Raw genomic sequence first — 23,122 nt, 5'->3', positions numbered from 1 at the left:
GATCTGTTTGCTGTTGAATAAACGTGAGCCAGGAACAGCAAAAATATACATTTATAACAGTGTTCTGCTCTATTTCAAATATTTCTTTGATGTCCCACAGTATTTTCCAACCACCATACTCAGCAATTAGTACTTTTTCACTAAAGAGCTTATAGTGATCAACATTTTGTGCTAATGCTTAGGCCTTTATAAAAAATGTTGTCTGTACTACTAACCCACTGTTACCTAGAACAGGCAAGAACATATTCTAGGTGACACTGTGATCATGCTAGCATATATATATATATATATATATATATATATATATATATATATTAGCCAGGAAGCTGAAATCAAACATCTTCCTTCAATATATGAGATTTTAAATTTAGGTATTTACATTTTTTATATGCTATAATGTTTCTAATGATATTTGTAGACCATCAGTGGATGTTTTTAATGTATACATGTACTCTTTTTAGGGTAAAGATGGTCCCAGGGGATCAGTTGGACCACCAGGACCAAAGGTAACTAAAAAGCTTTTGGTTCATTAATGCACTCATATTGACCTCAAAATATACTGTATTGTAAATGAAACAGTAAATCTATGTTTCATTGTTTTCTGTAAACTTTTTCTAATTTAATTTAGGGGGAAGTTGTAGAAATTATTGCAACTGGATTGCCTGGGGAGAGAGGATTAACAGGTCCAAGAGGTGTCAAGGTCAGTCTGATTGGTAGATTTGGAAATAATATTCTGCCACATGTCCTTATTAAAATAAGGTCTGGAATGTTCTTAGCTGAAAATGCAATATACATTTCATATGGAAAAGTTTTATGTACACCTTCAAGAATTGCCTCAGAAATGGGACTATTAGATAAAAACGTACCAATACACCATGGTAAAAAATACCAAAACACCTTTGGTTAAAAGAAGGATACTAGATGGTCAAGCACAAGCACTGATACCCATTATATCCTATTTATAATCATGATCCATTCTACTGGGAAGTTCACCATAAAAATAACTTTTAATATGTTGTAGACTGTAGAATTTTAAGACAATCTGCAACTGTCCTTCATTTTTAAATTTGTGTTTTTAAAGTCTATAATATATAAAATTAATGAAAAATTAACATCCTATTTAAATTGAGTTATAATAGTCAACACTAAGGGCCTATTTACTAACAATCGAATTTTGATCTTTTTTCCACAAATTTCTACAAATTTGTAGTTTTTTTTGTAGCATTTTTTTAAAAAAGCTCTAAAATTTGTTAAGTGTAAAAATGACAAAAACCACTAATACAAAATTTTGTCGGGTAAAAGATGTGAAGGTCCTATAGAAGTCAATGGCAGCTGTGCTCATCCTATTACCATTTAAAATCAATTTGAACTTTTAGAGGTCTTTGTATTTTTTTTTGCTAGGAATTGCCTGAAAACTCACATTTTTTGAGATTTTCGTGGTATTCATATTTTTTGCCCATTATTTTTCATTCTTACTTTTTTTATTCGGATCTTTTAATAAATCTAATGACATCCGTAGTGAGTTTAGTCGTGGTTTCAAAAAACCTCTAAAACCACTAAAATCCAACCTTTAATAAATAGGCCTCCACTGGACAGGGCATATTTATGAAGCTGTTGAAAATTCTGTAATTATTATGTTGTGATATTGTTTTTACAGGGTGATCCAGGTGCAGATGGAGAAAAAGGAGCCAAAGGAGATAAGGTCTGATTGTAGTAGTAAGTCCTAAGTGAGGTTTTCCATCATTAAATTGTGCTCAATCTACTGACTACTGTCTCTGTCACAATAATGCAAAACCTCCTCACTTTAGGCCCTGATACTCTGTTCCTATGACTGATATATACAGAACAGTATGACTCAGCAATGGCTGCACCGTAATGGGTCAAAGGCCTCCTTGAAACATAAAAGTACTCAAAGAGTCTTACAAAGGCCACAAATGGGAAAATCCAGTGATTCAATTAAATTGGCCACATTGGTACAGAGTTGGTGGGCCATACAGCACTGATAACATGAAATATACACTGGATCAAAGATCCCATCAACTGTATTTAACCAGTTACTACATAGTCCTACCCAGTGTGGTCAGTTACTTGCCACAAACACATGTAAATACAGACAATCGTCAATGTGATTTTCAAGCTGGGCCCATAAATGAGTAAAGTTGGGTCAAAAATGTTTGGTGATGCTTTTTGTCACAATGTTTGCAGATTTAGGCTTTATTCATAGTATGATAATTAAGTTTTTTCACCTACAGAATAAAGCAATGTTTAATGAAATTGCCTTATTTATGCATTTTTTTGTTTTTATTATCTACTATGTTGTTTTATAGGGGGTAGATGGACCAAAAGGAGATAGAGGTGACACTGGTGAAAAGGGCAGAGATGGAGCTCCGGTGAGTAGATCTCCAGTGGCTAAAATTATGTCTGAATGGACAGGCTCAATGTACTGCTGCATTAATGCTCTATGTCTTGCAGGGACCCGTAGGAGAGAGAGGACTGGCAGGGCCAGAAGGAAAGCCGGTAAGATTTACAATAAAAATAACTGTATGTACTAAATGGTCAAAGTACTGATGGGAACAAGACAACAGCAATAGGCAAGTTTCCAGGTTTTGATCTTTCAAGAAATGACCCTAATGCATTTTTTCTGATACAGTATCTAAATCCGTCCATTATTCTGCCACAGAAAAAGGAATGGATCGCACACCTAATTTTGAAAAAACCAAATTAATTTATTGGACAAAAATATTACAAAAGTTACAAAACAAAAAAACAAAATCATAATGAGCCCAACGCGTTTCGACCTTAAGGGTCTTCATCAGGGGCACAAAAAATTAAAAAAATCAAAAAGGCCTTTTTGATTTTTTTAATTTTTTGTGCCCCTGAGGAAGACCCTTAAGGTCGAAACGCGTTGGGCTCATTATGATTTTGTTTTTTTGTTTTGTAACTTTTGTAATATTTTTGTCCAATAAATTAATTTGGTTTTTTCAAAATTAGGTGTGCGATCCATTCCTTTTTCTGTTAAATATTATGGAGACCCTCATGGGGAGTCACCTCTGGATCAGCACCCTGGAGTTTATTTAAAAAGGGTGTGCGCCTTCTTCTCTATATTTTGATGCATTATTCTGCCACATTCAGCACCTAATAACTCCATTTGTCCATTTGTTCCCAACAGTGATCCTAGCATGTTCCCATATCTAGAACCCCTACTAATACTATGGTAATTAGAGTCCTTACAAGCATAGCCCTCTGCCAAAGTCTATGTTATAAAGTTATGCTATGACATTAATTTTATGTGCCAAATAGCTGGGATAGCACAGTATTCCATTATTGCTCTCTGTACTTGGTGCTGCCCATAGAGATGCCCTTTGAATACCTTTATGTTTGGCAAATCTGTATTCCCTTTTTTCTCATCTGAAAATGAGGTGGGCTGGAGTGACTTGCCCACTTTCTCCAAAATCCTGGAAATATAACTTGCTTCAAACACGCTGATTGAAAATGGGCACCAATCGAAACCCAATTGAGCCTTACAGTGGTCTCTGAGACACCAGAACACTCCGAGATATCTATCTATGTCTCTGGTTTTTAACTCAATCAAATATTCTTTGCAAGCCTTATTTTCAAGGGCATTTCAGTCTCAGTTCTTAAGGTGGCCATAGACGTAACAATTACGATCTTTCTTGGAAAAGATCTTTCCAAGAAAGATAGTTTGTTTCAATACACATGTGTAGAGCAGAATCAACAGAGATACCAGTATAAACAATAGAATTCTACCTGAATCTGACGATTCAGCACTTAAAACAATTGGCTTATGTTTGGTTGCCTTCAAAGGTGCCCGATTAAAATGTTCTGTTCAGCCCAATCAACGAACCGACTGATATCCACGTCTTCTGCTGATATCGGTAGGCTCTTTTCCCACCATTCACGCACCGAATATTGTAGAAAATTAGTTTCGTATGATATTATCTGTGTGTCTATGGCCACCTTAAAGGGATCCTGTCATCAGAAAACATGTTTTGTTCAAAATGCATCAGTTAATAGTGCTGCTCCAGCAGAATTCTGCACTGAAATCCATTTCTCAAAAGAGCAAACAGATTTTTTTAAATTCAATTTTGAAATCTGACATGGGGCTAGACATTCATGTGACTTGTGCCTGCACTTTAGGAGAGAAATGCTTTCTGGCAGGCTGCTGTTTTTCCTTCTCAATGTAACTGAATGTGTCTCAGTGGGACATGGGTTTTTAATATTGAGTGTTGTTCTTAGATCTACCAGGCAGCTGTTATCTTATGTTAGGGAGCTGTTATCTGGTTACCTTCCCATTGTTCTTTTGTTTGGCTGCTGGGGGGAAAGGGAGGGAGGTGATATTACTCCAACTTGCAGTACAGCAGTAAAGAGTGATTGAAGTTTATCAGAGCACACATGACTTGGGGCAGCTGGTAAATTGACAATATGTCTAGCCCCATGTCAGATTTCAAAATTGAATATAAAAAAATCTGTTTGCTCTTTTGAGAAATGGATTTCAGTGCAGAATTCTGCTGGAGCAGCACTATTAACTGATTAATTTAGAAAAAAAAAAATGTTCCCATGACAGTATCTCTTTAAGACTATGTTACAAAAGATCTATTAAACTTGGGCACGGAAGTAGTAAATTGTGGAAAACAAAATGGGGCAGATTTATCAAATTCTGAAACATAGTTAAATTCCATAACTTTCTATTTGTTGCTATGGGATTTTAGAGGCCTATTTATCAAATGGTGAATTCTAACATTCACCCATTTATAAATATGCCTCTAAAATCCCATAGGAATGTATAGAGAGCAGTGGAATTTTACTGTGGGGAATTTAACACTTTGATCCATCTGACCCTTTGCATTTATAAACAATGCAAGAAGTATCTTGATCTTATGGTGAGATAACAGACTTACGTTAGTAAGACGTTTTCAATTCCAGAGACAGAGCCAATAACAATAAAATACTTTGCTTGCTAAAGAAGGGTGTATAATGAGAAATGTATTTGTTGGGAGGGTTACCATTATTGAGATTTTTGTGCAACATTGAAATGGTATTGGGCAGTGTTATCAAAGGGTGAAAGAAAAGTTTACCACGGTTCACCAGAGGAGAACTTCTCTTCTGGTGAGCTGTGGTGAGCTTCCCTTTCACTGTTTGTTAGACATGGCCCACTGCATACACTTAATTAACAAGTATATTGTCACAAGTTTGGTTACTTTCAATTATACCATGAATTTTTGCCTACAGAATGTGGCCAGGGATTGGGTTATATAGCTGTTGTCCATTTGACTTGTTTGTTTTATGTCCATTCCGCACCAGGGTGAGAAGGGCAATAGTGGGCTTCCTGGCCCAGCTGTAAGTAAACTCTCAGGCATGGCCATAGTCTGGGCCGTTTGTTAAAAATGGTGCTCCTAGCCCTTGGAATGGCTTTGCGTGCTCTTGATGGTCTCTGTCTATTTGGCATTCTATCAATGCCCAAAGTTTTGCTGGGCATACCCTTGACTAACCTTTTTTCCCTCCAACTGGACTTAAATATTCACAGGGTTTGCCTGGCTTCCCCGGAGTGCTCGGAAGACCGGTAGGTTTTTCTTTCTCTCTTTGGCTTTGCTGGTCTGGGCTCTCTGCTTACTGCATGTTTCTGAACCACTCATTCATTTAACAGTTTGTCTGAAGAGCTCAGATTTATTAACTTCAGTAATCTGATGAAATAATTTTTTGTCATTTGCATAATGATGACATATACCGGGGATGTAAATGGGTACTGCTGGTGTAAACAAAATGGTCTAATGATGCTGAGATTTGTAATTCACAATAGTTGGGAGGGGCATAAGACTGACATAGGTTTTCCATTAAGAAATAGTCACTAGTCTTTGCATTCAACTTAGTGGCACCATGACAAGGGTGGGGGCTTCATTCAAACATCAATCAACAGGGAGTTCAAATCTTTGGGAAGAACGAATGTTGGATAAAAGAAAGGAAGTGGCACACAGATATTAATCCATAATGGGCAATGAAATATTATTTTCTGAACTACACACAAATGTAGAATGAGATCACTTGGGTCTCTCTATGTTTAATGGTAATGTAACCTATGCCACATAGAGTGCCTCATCTGATTCCAGCTCAGACATAGACTAAATTAGGAAAGTACTTATTGAAAAACATTGAAGGGGGGATTCACGGTACACTGCTAAGGTTACCGCAGAAAGGGAATAATTGGAATAAAAGGATGGGAGTTAGTAGAAAGATAAATAATAATAATAGTTTACCAGTTATATATTCTGGTTGGCACTAAACCTATCTACCATTTGGCATTTTATATTCCAGGGTGAACTGAAAGGCAGGTAGCTAGAAAACATTAAGCATACAAAAAGCTTATTGGTGACATTCCCTTTTAAGAAATAGCAATGCACAAAAACTGATCAGATGTTTCAGCACTGTCTGAACCTTTCCTAGTCCAGGCAACACCCAAAGGGTAGTTTGTCCTGGAAATTGAGAATTGACTGCTTACCTATTTTTTAAAATGAGGTTCCTGGCCTATGTAAGCAATACATATCTGCGTACAATAATAAGGTTACCATGTAGTATTTTTCAAAAGTATTCCAAATGCACTTAGCCTTCATAAAAGGTTCTTTGAGAGCATTAATGTTTTATTTGTTTAATAAGCACAGAGACCGATATCTTACCCCTATTGCCTATTTATAGTTCATCTTAAATAGCTGAGAATTATTACAGCTGATATCTGAATATATAAACATGTAAAATGAACATTCAAGCCTACTGATACACAGCATATGCATATTTTTATGAGTAGTGAAACATCTTTATATAATAATTACTCATAATATATAATAATTACGCAAGTCCAGTTGTTGTTTTTATTTTTAATTACTTATATTAGATATGCCATGACCTGGGTGAATGAAAATCTTCATAGTCATATATTTTTAGGATGTTATTTACTAAAATCTGATTTTATCTCATTATTTTAATTAAAAAAACATGACCAAACTCCCATTCACGATTTGACCTAATTTATTCTTGTAAAAGCTCAAATTAAACAGTTCGGGAAATAGAAAACGAGCAAAAATTCGTATAGTATGATTTCTCCCCGAATTGTATGATTTTTTCAGGTTTTTCGAGCTAAACCCAGTGCAGACTTCCAATTAGAATATGGACCTCTGCCATTGACTTATACACAACCTCGGCAGGTCTGAGATGGTGGATTTTTGGATTCAGGCTTTTTGCTGCATCGGGCTTTAATACATCTCGAGAAATTCGAGTTTTTAAAAGAAAAAAAAATAGAAATTTTAGTTTTACCCCAAAAAGCCAGGCCAGGTAAATTCAAGATTTATTAATAACCCCCTTAGTGTAACAAAAAAGCAGCCTATTTAAGAAACGGCTGACAGTCCTGCTGTACAGTTATCACCAGAAATCTCAAATTTGATACAGGTACATGGTATGGGTATGGATCTATTGTCTCAAATGCTTGGGACCTGGGTTTTTATGGATAAGGGTTTAAGACGACTAAAAATTAAAAAAACCAGTTTGACAGTTTTGTCAACAACACATATTAATTCAACTTAGATATTATCAAGTACATGGCACTGCCATAGCATTACAGATAAACTTCAAATCTGTCAACTATAAAGAACTAGCTGTTTAAATAGAACAATACAGGAACTGGCATTCCTATATTTTGGTGTTTTTTGGATAATGGATAATATCTATTGCATAGTTATGTCTGTGGAGTTATAACGTGCCTTTATTTCATCCAGCCACAGTAAGGGGCAGATTTATCAAGGGTCGAATAAAGGGTCGAGTAAAATCCTTCGAATTCGAATATCGAATTTGAAGGATTTTAGGTCAAAATGTTCGATCGAACGATTGAATAAAAATCGTTCGATCGAACGATAAAAACGATAAAAAAACGATTTTTATTCGATCATAAAAAGTGCCCAAAACCTATCTACAATGTCCTCATAGGCTAACATTCAATTCGGTAGCTTTTATTTGGCGAAGTATTGAGTCGAAGGATTTTTTAAAGAGACAGTTCCTCGATTATCGAATGGTTGAACAATTTTTACTTTGAAACGTTCGATTCGATCAAATTTGACCAATTCGATGGTCGAAGTACCCAAAAAATTACTTTGAAATTCGAATATTTTTGGATTCGAACTATTCAGTCGAGCTTAGTAAATCTGCCCCTAAATGTATAGTTTTAGGGTGACACAGATTTACACTAGTTCTAGTTACAAACAGTTAATGGCTGGCTACACTGTAAGAGCAATTAAAGGAGAAGGAAAGGCTAAAATTAAGTAAGCTTTATCAGAAAGGTCTATATAAATACACTAGTAAACCCTCAGCGTAATGCTGCTCTGAGTCCTCTGTCAAAAGAAACACTGCATTTCTTTCCTTCTATTGTGTACACATAGGCTTCTGTATCAGACTTCCTGTTTTCAGCTGAAACCTCCAGGGCACGGCTTGAGCATGCTCAGTTTGCTCCTCTCCCCCTCCCTCCTCCCATCCCTGCTGTAATATGAGCTCAGAGCTGTATGTGAGCAGGGAGAGACTCAGGCAGGAAGTGATGTCACACCAAGGTTATATGGCAGCTTCTATCCTAAACAAACAGAGACAGTGGCTAGAACTGTTTACTCAGGTATGGTTAAGCATTCTGCAGAATAAATATAGTATTCTAGCTTGCACTATTGTGGCTAATATGTTGGCAAAAAACTGTCTTGGAGCTTTCCTTCTCCTTTAAGCCAAGACCTGCTAACCAATTCTGATGGTTCTCTTTACCATCCCATTGCACACGTAACATAATTAGCTCTCCACCAATTAAAATATAATAGGCCAAGTGGCTTTGCATGACTGTAACACACTGTAGTGGCAGTTAATTTATTCTGTAGCATTATCCACTGAATAATATGTTTTTTATTTTTAACCAGGGAAACCCAGGAGAGCCGGGTCAGCAAGGTCCCCCAGTAAGTATTATAATACTATAATATAATAATAATATAATCATAATGTATAATGATTCTTGTCAGGGTTCATGCACTGTTATTAACTACCGTCAGGATGACTAGTCTGCTGCTTTAAACAGGATCGTTCATAAGGAAATAATATTCTTATGCAATCTGAAGTAAAATGTAAAGTAATATCATTTTTGCAATTCTATTGTCTGAACATTTTAGTTTTTATGATGAGTCTCCTTTGTAATTGAATACTGAGGCAACACTGATTGCAAGTTATTGTGAAAAATATATATATTTATATGTCCGTCATTCTGCTTTTTACAGGGAATTCAGGGTTCCCCTGGAATAAAGGTGAGTCAACACAGTACATTATACATAGAAACCCAGGAGTATCACCTATTGTGTAGATCTTTCTTCTAAACAAATGAATTGGTATGCTTCTGTTTCTATTTACAAAACCAGAAAACTTCAGCAATCAGCATATCACATTAATGATCCTTTAGAAAGTGTTATTTGAATAACAGACAAATATCTTCTTTAGGGCAGCTCAGGAGAACCAGGGCCCAGCATACGGGTAAGTAAAATAGGAATCTTTCTCGGACGATTAATACTGCAGAACAAACTTGTGTAGTGACACCATCCCCACCCCAAATACATACATATATACATACATGTACATGTACAACAATGTTTCATTACTTGGGGGGGGGGGTTGAAAGCATCTTTCAAGCTTAACACAATTTAAATGTAAAAAAATATTCTCATCTCTTATAGGAATGGTTGTGAGTTCAGGTGTTAAAGGAATAATACTAAAAATTAATATGGTTAAAGTAAACCTCAAAATAAATATGGCTAAAAATGCCATATTTTATATTTTGCACTTATTGCACAAGCCTAATGTTTCAGCTTATCAATAGCAGCAATGATACAGGACTTCAAACTTGTCACAGGGGGTCACCATCTTGGAAAGTGTGATATTCACATGCTCAGTGGGCTCTGAGCAGCTGTTGAAAAGCTAAGCTCAGGGGTCGTCGCAAATTATCAAGCAGAAAAGAAGATGGGGAGCTACTGGGGCATCTTTGGAGACACAAATCTTTACTGCTAAAGGCTGTGGTTGCCTTGGGCTGGTTCAGAAGCCCAAAACATAATGTACAACATTTCTAGCTATTTCTTCAGTTATGCTTTAGTTCTCCTTTAAAGGGACTGTGCTTAGTAGAGAATTACTATGTTGCCATAGTTTTATGGCATCTATTCATAGTGGCTATGACAATAACTAAGTAGCTAACTAAAGAGAGATCTATTTGTAGCCCCCTTCATTGACCATTGACCACTCTTCTGGCATCTTGTTATGGGATTATAACAAGGGATGCACTGAATCCACAATTTTAGAATTCATCTGAATCCTTTGTGAAAGAATCTAAACCCTGATTTGCATATGTAAATTAGGGGGAGGGGGAAAGAGAACCACACGTGCATCGCATGGTTAAGAGATTTTTGCATTTCACGTTTGTGTGATGAAAAGTTGCATGATTTTTTGGAATCAATTGAGAAAGGCCAAATCTTGGCCGAATCACAAACCAAATCCTGGATTCGGTGAATCCCTAATTATAACACAGCAGGTGACCATGGGAGGTGAGAGTGGCGATTTTGGCAAGGCTAGCAATTTAAGTCAGTGGCACATTCAAACAAGTTAGGGGAACATACAAAAAGGGTGAGATAATTATATATATATACAGTATATAGATAGCTAGATTATAGACAGACAGACAGACAGACAGACAGACAGACAGACAGATAGATAGATGATAGATAGATATTCATCTCTTCATCTTTAGAAACACAAAGCAAAATATATTTACAAATAAAAGTATAGATTTAAATCACTCTGAACTTCTGATTACTATTTAGTAGAGTAATATTATCTGTTTTTTCATTAAATATTAAATGTTTTTCAATTAGGGACAACCTGGTCCTCAAGGGATTTCCGGACCTCCTGGATTACCTGGTCCACCAGGCCTTATGGTAAGTATCTCCATGAATTAATTTATTTGTTTTAGTGCCACAAATGAGTTGAGTTTTTGTCCCATATGACCTTATTTATATTTCCTTCTAGGGACCTCAGGGGCCTCCTGGTGTTCAAGGACTATCGGTATGTTTTGTCTGTCGCCTCTCCCATGATCTCTCAGAGATTCCTTAATAATAACATTTCAGAGACCTGCTGTAAATAACATCTAACATTTTTATTGTATATATTATTGTGTTGGTCCTAGGGTGAATCAGGGAAGCCTGGGGTCCCAGGAAGAGATGGTTCACCAGGCAAAAATGGGGAACTTGGTCTACCAGGAAAAATGGTGAGTATGGATTCTTGAATAATACCCTTATATCACCTGAAAAACCTTGGTGGATAAAAGTATTAAGCAATGTGCTGTGGGAGCACCTTCTTTTTTAAATATAAGAGGCAGCCTAAATAGAAAATAACACGAGCAAAAAATGACTAGAAATAATATTTTAGAATTTTTAATTTCACTTTGTAGGGCTATCAATGTATGCCATGAATATGCATAGGATTAAGCTGAAGACAATGGCACTTATACTGATATATATTTTGTCTAACCAGCGTATAATGAATTTTGCCTTTAAGGAGCTGACTTAAAGAAAATCTAGACCAACTTTATAAAATAGGTTTATACATCATTAGTCTTCATTATTTTGTGTTACTAGGCCTTTGAAGATTCAAGGTATGGCATCATTGTGTTACGACATTCTAATATTCCAGGACTCATTTCTCAGTTCTTTGTCATAATAGGGTATGCCGGGCCCCCAGGGTCCTGTAGGAATCAAAGGAGAAGCAGGAGATTCAGGAACTCCAGGGGAAGTAAGTATTATGCAGTTGTAAAAAGATGTTAGCGAGATGGGCAGAAGCCACTACACAACAGGCAAATATGTTACCAAAGGAAATAAAAAAAGACAAAGGTGCAGCATAATAAGGTGCAGCATGTTTTCCCATGGTTATTACTTCTGCCTTGCAATACAAGGGTCTTGAGTTCAGTTATGACCTGGCTGGAATTTGTATGTTCTAGAGCAGGGATCCCCAACCTTTTGAACCCGTGAGCAACATTCAGAAGAAAAATGAGTTGGGGAGCAACACTAGCATAAAAAATGTTCTTGGGGTGCCAAATAAGTGCTGTGATTAGCCATTTGGTAGCCCCTATGTGGATTGTCAACCTATATTGAGGCTCTGTTTGGTAGTTCACCTGGTTTTTATGCAATCAAAACTTGCCTCCAAGCCTGGAATTCAAAAATAATAGTCTGCTTTGAGGCCACTGGGAGCAACATCCAAGGGGTTGGAGAGCAACATGTTGCTCACGAGCTACTGGTTGGGGATCACTGTTCTAGAGCAATGCAACTGATTACCTGTAGTAAACCAATTTTTTTATCATATAGCAAAATTGAGGGCCAGATTAAATTAAAAAGATGATATCATGAAGTTAAATCTATGGAGCCTTTGTACGGCCCTGTTCTAGAGAACGCACTTTAAAAACTTATTGGCAGGATAATTAACTCCTGATAAATTGTGAATGTTATGGTGATTTTAAATTGTAAACTCGAAGCGACTGTTATGAATGAGGAACAATCTCTGTAAAGCACAACATATTGGTACTTAGAATTGAATTCCAGGATTGGCAAGGGTTGGTTGCATTAAAAACAGATGTACTGCCAAACAGAACCTCCGGTAGGCTGCCAGTCCTCATAGGGGCTATCTAATAGTCAATCATAGTCATTATTTGGCACCCCAGGTACTTTTAATGCTTGTGTTGATCCCCAACTCTTTTTACAATTGAATGTGGCTCATGTGTAAAAAAGTTTGGGGGCCACTGCATTAGAGGGACCATCTGCAGGCTTATGCACTGTAGCTACTGTATAGGTTTGGCATCTTTGGTGCAGTCTAATAATGTTTGTGCCAATGAGTTGGCTTCCCTGATCCTTCAATATTAGCATTATTTCTTGGTATTGCTAAGAAGTTCATTGTAGGATACAGCTGAATATGTTGTTTCTCTAATGAAAGTCTTTCTCTGCAGATATAGAGAGGTTTCACAGCCTAAAGTGGCAACCAGCTCAAACACATCATAAAGAATCAGCTATATTTCATTCTAACCTACAGCATATAAATTCTATCCTGTGTCCCATGTTTGTATACACTTTAAATACAAAAACAATCCATGTGTTCATTTTGTTAGAATGATGTTCATTTTGTTTTTTCCTTCCTGTGATTAGTTTGTTGTTGGCACCCCTGGAGCAAAAGGAGATAAGGTACCAAAAAAAGTATTTTCTGTAAATAACAATGCCTATTCTGTTTGCAACCTAAACCCCATTAGCTGATTAGCTGTGAGATAGGCATAAACTATATATTCTTTATGACTTGTTGAATTCTTTCTTCCATCACAATACCAGGGGGCTCCCGGGGACCAAGCAGGAGGAATACCAGGAGAACCTGTAAGTAAATGTACATGCAAGAGGGACCCTTAGTTTTTCAGAAAATGCCTTTATCTGTACAGACGTTATAGTTGTGGCAAAGTGTTTTGGCCTATAATTAGAACCTTAAGAAACCGCAAGAAGAAAGTGCAAACTCCAATAACAACTTCAATAAACTATCCTCAAAGTAAAGACCTTACAAACTCACACACACACGTTTAACTAATAAAGTATCTTTTGTGTATTTCAGGGGACAAAAGGAGACAGAGGACTTCCAGGCCCAAGAGGGGAGAAGGTAAGTTCTGGGAAATGGTAAACACTATTTTTACCGATCTATTAATACTGTATGTTCTAACCATAAAATATAAGTAATAAAAGAGCTAAAGTATCAACGTGTAGTGTTGGGGGCCAAATCCTTTTCCAAACGGTGTTACCCTTATCATTTGCCATTTACAGTAAAAGATTTGAAGAGGCAGTCATTATGTCAAAAATAAAATATTAGAGTCTGCCATCTGGACTTTACAAGAGCCTGGTTTTACACAGGTTTCATTGTACCAGTAATATACGTAATAACTCACATCAGGTCATAAAGTGCAAATTATTATTATAATTTTATTATTAAAGGATAAGTAAACCTTTAAAATAAGTCAATGTAAAATTGAGGGTGCTATTCTAAGAAATTTTGCAATTTACATTTATTATTTATTTTCTTTTTATTCCAAGATATTAAGATATTAAGGGATACATGTACTGGTAATATGAATGAATTTTGTTACAACAGCGCCACCTGCTGGTCATTTTTCCCACCAGTCTGACCACCAAGTAGTCAAGGAAGTTGTCAGGAGAAAGAAAGCGGCTACTCTGATGTTATTCTGCTTAGAAAAAAAAATTAGAAATCTTTCCTAAGCAGAAGAACATCAGAGCAGCCTCTTTCTTTCTCTTGACAACTTCCTTGACTACTTGATGGTCAGATTTGTCAGAAACTGACCAGCAGGTGGCGCAGTTGTAACAAAATTCATTCATGCACGTATCCCTTAAAGGGATACTGTCATGGGAAAAAAAAAATTTTTCAAAATGAATCAGTTAATGGTGCTGCTCCAGCAGAATTCTGCACTGAAATCCATTTCTCAAAAGAGCAAACAGATTTTTTTATATTCAATTTTGAAATCTGACATGGTGCTAGACATTTTGTCAATTTCCCAGCTGCCCCTGGTCATGTGACTTGTGCCTGCACTTCAGGAGAGAAATGCTTTCTGGCAGGCTGCTGTTTTTCCTTCTCAATGTAACTGAATGTGTCTCAGTGAGACATGGGTTTTTACTATTGAGTGTTGTTCTTAGATCTACCAGGCAGCTGTTATCTTGTGTTAGGGAGCTGTTATCTGGTTACCTTCCCATTGTTCTTTTGTTTGGCTGCTGGGGGGAAAAAGGGAGGGGGGTGATATCACTCCAACTTGCAGTACAGCAGTAAAGAGTGATTGAAGTTTATCAGAGCACAAGTCACATGACTTGGGGCAGCTGGGAAATTGACAAAATGTCTAGCCCCATGTCAGATTTCAAAATTGAATATAAAAACATCTGTTTGCTCTTTTGAGAAATGGATTTCAGTGCAGAATTCTGCTGGAGCAGCACTATTAACTGATTCATTTTGAAAAAAACTTTTTTCCCATGACAGTATCCCTTTAATATCCTTGAATAAAAAGAAAATAAATAATGAATGTAAATGACAAAAGTGCTTAGAGTAGCACTCTCATCAATTTTACATTCACTTGCTTTAAAAGTTTACTTATCCTGTAACATGTGTTTTTAGAACACCAAATGTGCAGATTATGGAAGCTAATTTCACAATATTACCACCAAAGCCAAAGCAGTACAATGCTGCTGATCCATAGATACTGTTGGGCTCAATCCCACTGCACCTACTGTATAAATATTAATTTCATCACGTATTCTAATTCTAACTTATTCTAATATGTGTCTCATTTGCTAATAGGGGGAAGTTGGAAGAAAAGGAGACACCGGTGATCCAGGAGAAGATGTAAGTTAATGTGAATATACAACAGAAACAAAAGATATTGGACTGCTAATTCTCTTCCCATTTTCCAGATCCTTAGCCTATAGCCCCCTAGTAAGCACCACCTCTAGGATTAGTATAAAAAAGAGGTACAGCTGAAAAAACCTGTGTCACAAATGAACCAAAAAAGTGCCACATAAGCCCTTCTTAAGGTGGCCATACACGGGCCGATGTCGGCAGCTTATTGGCCCGTGTATGGGGCCCCCGACGGGCTTCACCGATCAAGATCTGGCCGAAAGGTGGGCATATTGGAGGGAGATGTCGCCAAACGAGCGGATCTCTCCATGTATGGCCACCTTTAGACAGAACTAGGAATTGTTTTTTAACATCTGTTATCATTGTATTTCACACCTAGGGGCAGATTCACTAACTTCGAGTGAAGGATTCGAATGAAAAAAATTCGAATTTCGAAGTATTTTTGGGTACTTCGACCATCGAATTGGTTAAATTCGTTCGAATTCGAACGAAATCGAACGATTCGAAGTAAAAATCGTTCGACTATTCGACCATTCGATAGTCGAAGTACTTTCCCTTTAAAAAAAACTTCGACCCCCTACTTCGGCAGATAAAACCTACCGAAGTCAATGTTAGCCTATGGGGAAGGTCCCCATAGGCTTGCTAAACTTTTTTTGATCAAAGGATATTCCTTCGATCGTTTGATTAAAATCCTTCGAATCGTTCGATTCGAAGGATTTAATCGTTCGATCGAACGAAAAATCCTTCGATCGAACGAACGAACGTTTAGCGCTAAATCCTTCGACTTCGATATTCGAAGTCGAAGGATTTCAATTCGAGGGTCGAATTTCAAAGTATTTTTAACTTCGAAATTCGACCCTTAGTGAATCTGCCCCCTATAGTCCATGCAAATGGCGATCACCTTAAGGTTGCTAAACTAAATATCTTTCCTTTTCAACATTAGCTATTGTCCATTCTATGTTTGAACTTTTATTTCTTTATAAAAATGAAAATTTCTGCTGAATTCTATAGCTAGATGAATTGCTTTTGAGTTTTCTAAGTTCGTTGCTTAGAAAAGCTTGTTTTTTTTTTGTCTTTATTGTGTATCGATGTATTATGTATATGTATGTCTTATATAGTTTTAGAACTAGATCCTTTTTATAATTACAACAGAATAAAAGGAGGAATCAGAACATTTGCCATAGATTAGTGGACATATATTAAACCAACGTGTTGTAAAAACTAGGGATGCACCGAATCCTATTTTTGGGATTCAGCCGAATCCTTTGTGAAAGATCTGGCTAAATACAAAACCAAATCTGCCTTTGCATATGCAAATAAGGGGCGGGAAAGGAAAAAGTGGAAAAAATAATTTTTACTTCCTTGTTTTGTGATGAAAAGTCATGTCATTTCCCTTCCCATCCCTAATTTGCATATGCAAATTAGGGTTCAGATTCAGTTCGGCCAGGCACAAGGAATCGGCTGAATCTGTATCCTGCTGAAAAAGGCAGAATCCGGAACCGAATCCTGGATTCGGTGCATCTCTAGTAAAAACATCAATTTTTTTCTTAAACTGGAACTGTTGCTGCAGACTGTTGTTAGAGACTTGCAGATTTAAGTAATATTGTGCCCAAAAAGGGCAAAAAATATTTTTTTGGGAACTGGTTATTAAATGCCAGTTCTACCAGTTTATTAAATTCTTTTGTCACACTTTCTCCAATAAAGTGCCATTCAAAGTTGTTGTTCTGTGATTCAGCTCATTGAAGGCTTTTCCATTAGTTAATATGTCAAAGACCAGCTTTCTGCTCATTGTGTAGATGGGCCCCATCTTGGCTAGGTTGCCGCCAGATCACAATGTCAACAGTACAGTATATATTGTACATACATAAGTCCAGTTAAATACAGTTTAATAAAATGCAAAGGCACAGAAAATGCTCCCCATAGATATGTTTTCAATGTTTCACCCAACTGTACAAAAACATACCTACCAATAAGAGCAGAGTTTCTTAGATTTCATAATTATGAACTGCATTATATTCCGAATCATGAACTATAGGAAAATAATATTAATTTACACTAAAGATAATAGTGCATTTTAACATGTATTTGTTTTACTACTGTAGGGTTCCAAAGGATCTTCTGGTCCCAGAGGTGAAAAGGTAGGGTTCCATTCCCTGAATGTCTCAGAATTCTAAAAAACTTACACAGAGCCTGATGCTTTATTCTATCTTCTCTAACTAGGGGGAGACTGGAGTTGGGCTACCCGGACCGGCTGGACAAACTGGACCACCTGGCTTGAAGGTACACAATAATGTAAAACATCCTACCTTTACCTTTTTATCTTCAGCTTTAAAATCAAATAAACCCAATGCATTTCGTCCATATTGTACTTTATCATATGCAACTCTGTCTGCGTTTAAGTACATTGCGTACAAAATGTTTGATTAAAAAATGATGGACCAATTAAATCCTTTTTTTTTTTAATGCACTGGAGTCATAAGCCACTCAATTGGTGGATATTGTTGTGGGACTAACACTACAGTAATCATCCATTAAGAGGGTTTTGCACCAATGCAGCTAGGTTTGGTTTTTTACCATAGCACAGGATTCCTAATCTGTCCCCCATTCAGAACCAAAGTAATGGACAGCTCAGTAATTCCTAGTTTTTCATTCAGCTCCACACTCATGGTCACCCTCATGGGCAGCCCTGGATTTGGAATTCTTGCTTTCAGCAATCACTTGAGTCAGATCCTCCACAGTGAAATCTGTTTACAAATTCTCTGGCTATGCAACAATATTATTAGTGACAGTTGATAGAATCACAGGAGACCATAATTTAAGAGAACTTCAAAATTATCATTTTTGAAAAGTAGGTTTTAAGAACTGTATAGGAAGGCTTTAATAGTAAAATATTAAGTTGCGTTGGCACTGTAAATAACAAAAGACATTTGAATACTACATTTAGCTCTACAAGCTCTCTACAAGTGCATAAATTAAGAAAATACAAAATATGCACCAAATGATTGCTACAGTAAGTAGACAATATACAAGAACTAAGGGGGCTCCTTACTAAAATATGAATTTATCATCTCAGACCTGTCATGTATAAGTCAATGGGAGATATCCCTATCCCAATTTGAAGATATCTGATATCTGATTTTCTGAATCTGGCTTTTTGCATTATCGGGACATAATTAATCCCGAAAAATTGGAGGTTTTACCCAAAAAGTCCAACCAGAAAATTTCAAGGTTTAGTAAACCCTAAGTGGGACATTCACTAAGATTCGTAGTTGCGCCAGGCGTAACTTCGCCGCACTTCGCCAGGCGTAGTTTCGCCAGCGCTTCGCAAATTCACTAAAATCCGAAGTTGCGCTCAGGGGTAGCGTAAGGCTGTGAAGTTGCGCCAGCGTTGATTTGCTAAGCGAAGTGAAGTTACGCTAGCGATTGTTAATTTACATACGGCGCCAAATTCAAATTTCAATGGAGGAATATGAAGGAGCACTACAAATGCCTGGGAAACCTTCAAAACATCAAATAAAAATTGTTATTTTGCCCTTCACATGTGCCCACTGTATAGTTCAGTTGCCATGAGTTAGGAAATGTAGGGGGGAAGGAGGGGAGCCCCAAAAAATTTTTTCGATCTTTTTCAGCCTATCACCCATAATATAGAAAAAACGCCAGCGTTTTTTGGGACTTAGAAAAAATTTTAACTTTTTTTGAAGAAATTCCTATCTACTCTATTGCACTTCGCCTGGTCTGAGGTGGCGAAGGAAGTCTAGCATAAAAGTTAGCGTTCAGAACAATGCGCGCGTTAGTGAATTTGCGTAGTTAAGTCCGTTGCGCAAATTCGCCAGGCGTAAGGGTGCGAAGTAACACAAGCGAATTTACGCCAGCGTTCGTTAGTGAATTTGCGAAGTAACGAAAATGCCCAACGCTAGCGAATTGACGCTAGCGTTAGGTGCTTCGGCACATAGTGAATTTGCCCCTAAGGGTTGTAGATTAGTTATATACAGAAATTATATGATTTGCAGTAGACACATATTGCAAACATTGCAAGCACTTCAGTTAATTAAACCAACTCCTTTTATTTCCCAGGGAGATGTTGGTTTGCCTGGGCCCCCTGGACCTCCTGGCTTGCAAGGCATTGCAGGGATACCCGGTCAGCCAGGATTAAGAGGAGAAGTTGGACAGCCAGGTCCCCTTGGCCAACCAGGGGAAAGGGTAAGTGTCCAAACTTACTTAAAAAAAATTAAAAAATAAATCTATATGATTACTGCATAAATGTATCATACCATGTAACAAGATAAGTATTTGTTTTTCTTTTTCTAAAGGGTTTGCAGGGATTTGCAGGGAGAGAAGGCAATGTGGGACCACAAGGTCCACCTGGAGCATCTGGAGCAATGGTGGGCTATTTGGTTATGCCAGATTTTGTATTGCAAGGGAAAATTGTCATCTGCTCAAAGCTACAGCTTATCCTAAATCTAAAATTTAATCTAAATATCCTAAACATATGCCTTTCTTAAGTAGTGTCTATGTTTTGGGATTGCAAGTACTGTGTTTTAGGCAAATTATCTAATATAAAAAGTGTGAGCATGGACAATGCACCAAGTAAATTCATCCCTTTGAAGTACAGCAAGTCTGCTTGGGTATTCATTTAAAATCAGTGATCTGAGGCATCAATCAGGTGGCCATTGAGCCCACAGGGTATAAAATCTTGTTCCTGTCATTTCCCTCATGCTAAATACATAACCCAGTATGATATGTTGGAACATGTGCACAGGGGGTGGCAACTTTCTGTTATGTTGGGTAGAAAAGCCTGGCATTCTGGAAAATGTGTTGCAACCTGTAGTGGTTTTATGAATTGAATGCCTTGAGCGCTTTACAAATAAGTACACTTTGATTACATGTATGATTACATGTGTGATGAAATGTGTGCCCTCGTGGATCTACTTTTCACCATGAAAGGTTTGAATGGCCCTATATTACCATGTTTTGGACACCATCATTTGAAATTTAGTTTTGTTCAACCAGATGCATAAAGAATAGGGATGTAGCGAACGTCGGAAAAAATGTTCGCGAACATGTTCGCGAACGTCCGGACAAAAATGCGAACGGTTCGCGAACGTTGTGAACCCCATAGACTTTAATGGGAAGGCTAATTTTAAAAGCTAGAAAAGACATTTCTGGCCAGAAAAATGATTTTAAAGTTGTTTAAAGGGTGCAACGACCTGGACAGTGGCATGCCAGAGGGGGATCAAGGGCAAATATGTTTCTAAAAAATCCATTGTTGACACAGCGCTGCGTTTTGTGCTGTAAAGGGCAGAAATCACACTACGTCACTCAGGTGGTGTTTCTGGAGACGGTATTATTATTGATATTTAGACAGAATGTGAAAAAGCTCACACAGCTAGGTGGCAGTGGTTTGAAGAACAGATGCAGATGAGAGATCAGCAGCAGGACAGACAGCTGCCCACAGCAGCTACATACAGAGCACTGCAGTAGAAGGTAGATTACTAGCCAGCAAAGCTACCTAACCTAAAATGTCCCTCAAATCCCTGCAGACTTCTGTCCCTACAATACAGAGCAGTATCAAGTAGATTACTAGCCAGCAAAGTTACTATCAACTGTCCCTCAAATCACTAACAGCTCTCTCCCTACACTAGCTCTTCCAAGCACACACAGGCAGAATGAAAAAACGCTGCAGGGCTTCAGTTTATATATGGAAGGGGAGTGGTCCAGGGGGTGTGGGGGTGGTCCAGGAGGGAGAGCTTCCTGATTGGCTGCCATGTATCTGCTGGTCTGGGGGAGAAATGGCAAAAAAAAGCGCCAGCTAAGGCGAACCCAAATTGGCGAACGTTGCGTTACGTTCGCGAACATTCGGCGGACGCGAACGGTCGATGTTCGCGCGAACAAGTTCGCCGGCGAACAGTCCGCGACATCCCTAATGAAGAACTTACAATACTTTTTAATATTAATATACTTCTATTTTATCTAAGGGCCCTGCAGGACCATCGGGAGTAAAAGGTGATAAGGTATGTATGTATTTTGTATAGTTATATAGTAAATGGGCCTCAAATTAAAAACTTACATGTCAACACAATGCATGTTCTAAAACATGCATATAAAAAATACAAGTATGTATGTATAACTTTATTTGTAAAGTTCTGTTAAGGAGCTACAGCTCTGTACAGTGCATAAAAGTACTATATATATAAAAGTATACACGGCGAAGACAAATCACATAATAAATATACACAGAAATCATATCAAGACAAAGAGCTTAAGTACTATGTGGTTAGAGACATATTGGAAAGGAGGTCCCTGCCCCGTAGAGCTTACAGTCTAAGTGACTCTAAAACAGTACACGACTGCTTAAATACATCACACACTATTAAACACATGGTCAGGAGAAATTGTCAACTTATTGGCTGCACTAAGAATTCAGTCACAATGACAAATCCCCAGAAATGATACCACTTTTGTGCTGATATCAGAAACATCAGCCTCCCAACATCCAAATCCAGGTGATTTTTGGTCACCCAACCATGTTCCGACAAGAACCCACTATGCTCTGTTCATGCCTCTTGCTCAGTCTTCATAAAAGTTATAACTAGGGTAGACTCCTGAAAAATACAGTATGGTTAAAAGATGTAAGTGTGTGGACGACTGCAATGTTTAGTAAGAAGGTACAGATGTCACTAACCATGCACTCATGATAAAACTTTTTGTTGTTTTCTCTAAACAGTACAATATCTTTCTGTTATGTTTAGGGTGATTCAGGAATTGGCCAGTTAGGCCCTAGAGGAGAAAGAGGTGATCCAGGTCCAAGGGTGAGTATTTTGGCCACTGACAACTCTCTATTAGAAGAGACATATATATCTAGCCATCTTGATATGTACAAGTAATACATCACAGAGATAAGCAAAAACATTCTCTCCAATCACTTTTGAAAGTTCTCCAATTTGTGTCTGTTCAGGGAGAGGATGGTCGACCAGGGCTAGAAGGAGACCGTGGTCCACTGGTAAGTTGAGATAGTATATGTTTTTGCCTCCAACCTTTTAGTATATACACTTCTTCTTTTGTGTGTCACTCTGTGTGATATTTATATTCCTTTTAAAACTATCATATTAAGCATGGCCTACTATATATACTGTCTAGAGTTGTTTATGAAAAGTAGTTATTGCAAATGAATTGATTTTATATATTTTATGATAGGCTTTTTATGTTTTTTTTCTGTTTATAATAATGTTCTAAGTTTTATAAGTAATTTAGTGAATTTAGTGAAACCAAACCTACTGTAGTTACAGTAGTCAAGCAAAGATTTCCCATGTCTGTTTATAAGTTGTAAAAAAAACTTAGCCCAATTATAGATAATTTTGTATGGATATGTCTCATGACATAACTCAGTAAAGGCGGCCATACACTATAAGATCCGCTCGTTTGGGGAGGTCGCCAAACTAGTTTATCTTAACCCGATATGTTCGCCAAAGGCAGGGCGATATCGGGTTAATCTGATTGTTCGGCCCTAGGGCCAAACAATCGGATTACAATGAAGGGAATAGGCGCCAACAGGACAGGACAAGGAACGCATCAACTATCTGATGCAGTCCTCGATTGCAAGAAAAATCAATATATTGGCCAGATA

General features: G+C 37.4%; 1 protein-coding gene across 3 annotated transcripts in view; it reads left to right on the top strand.

The window, feature by feature from the left end:
• The window catches only part of LOC108714669 (collagen alpha-1(VII) chain), a 145,565-nt gene that overhangs the window by 97,698 nt on the left and 24,745 nt on the right, over positions 1 to 23,122 (top strand). For all 3 annotated transcript variants that reach the window (XM_018259085.2, XM_018259086.2, XM_018259084.2), the window contains exons 77-100: positions 462 to 506; positions 629 to 700; positions 1,658 to 1,702; positions 2,328 to 2,390; positions 2,473 to 2,517; positions 5,546 to 5,581; positions 8,952 to 8,987; positions 9,303 to 9,329; positions 9,520 to 9,552; positions 10,938 to 11,000; positions 11,092 to 11,127; positions 11,249 to 11,329; positions 11,785 to 11,853; positions 13,254 to 13,289; positions 13,431 to 13,472; positions 13,702 to 13,746; positions 15,442 to 15,486; positions 17,601 to 17,636; positions 17,719 to 17,778; positions 19,573 to 19,698; positions 19,809 to 19,880; positions 21,474 to 21,509; positions 22,248 to 22,307; positions 22,454 to 22,498. In XM_018259085.2, the coding sequence (XP_018114574.1) occupies positions 462 to 506; positions 629 to 700; positions 1,658 to 1,702; positions 2,328 to 2,390; positions 2,473 to 2,517; positions 5,546 to 5,581; positions 8,952 to 8,987; positions 9,303 to 9,329; positions 9,520 to 9,552; positions 10,938 to 11,000; positions 11,092 to 11,127; positions 11,249 to 11,329; positions 11,785 to 11,853; positions 13,254 to 13,289; positions 13,431 to 13,472; positions 13,702 to 13,746; positions 15,442 to 15,486; positions 17,601 to 17,636; positions 17,719 to 17,778; positions 19,573 to 19,698; positions 19,809 to 19,880; positions 21,474 to 21,509; positions 22,248 to 22,307; positions 22,454 to 22,498 (1,254 nt within the window). The remainder of the gene's footprint in view (positions 1 to 461; positions 507 to 628; positions 701 to 1,657; positions 1,703 to 2,327; positions 2,391 to 2,472; positions 2,518 to 5,545; positions 5,582 to 8,951; positions 8,988 to 9,302; positions 9,330 to 9,519; positions 9,553 to 10,937; positions 11,001 to 11,091; positions 11,128 to 11,248; positions 11,330 to 11,784; positions 11,854 to 13,253; positions 13,290 to 13,430; positions 13,473 to 13,701; positions 13,747 to 15,441; positions 15,487 to 17,600; positions 17,637 to 17,718; positions 17,779 to 19,572; positions 19,699 to 19,808; positions 19,881 to 21,473; positions 21,510 to 22,247; positions 22,308 to 22,453; positions 22,499 to 23,122) is intronic.

The sequence above is a fragment of the Xenopus laevis genome, chromosome 4L, assembly GCF_017654675.1.
Source record: "Xenopus laevis strain J_2021 chromosome 4L, Xenopus_laevis_v10.1, whole genome shotgun sequence".
Classification (NCBI taxonomy): domain Eukaryota; kingdom Metazoa; phylum Chordata; class Amphibia; order Anura; family Pipidae; genus Xenopus; species Xenopus laevis.
The sequence above is the reverse complement of the archived record's forward strand: the minus strand, read 5'-3'. Positions and strand labels throughout refer to the sequence as shown.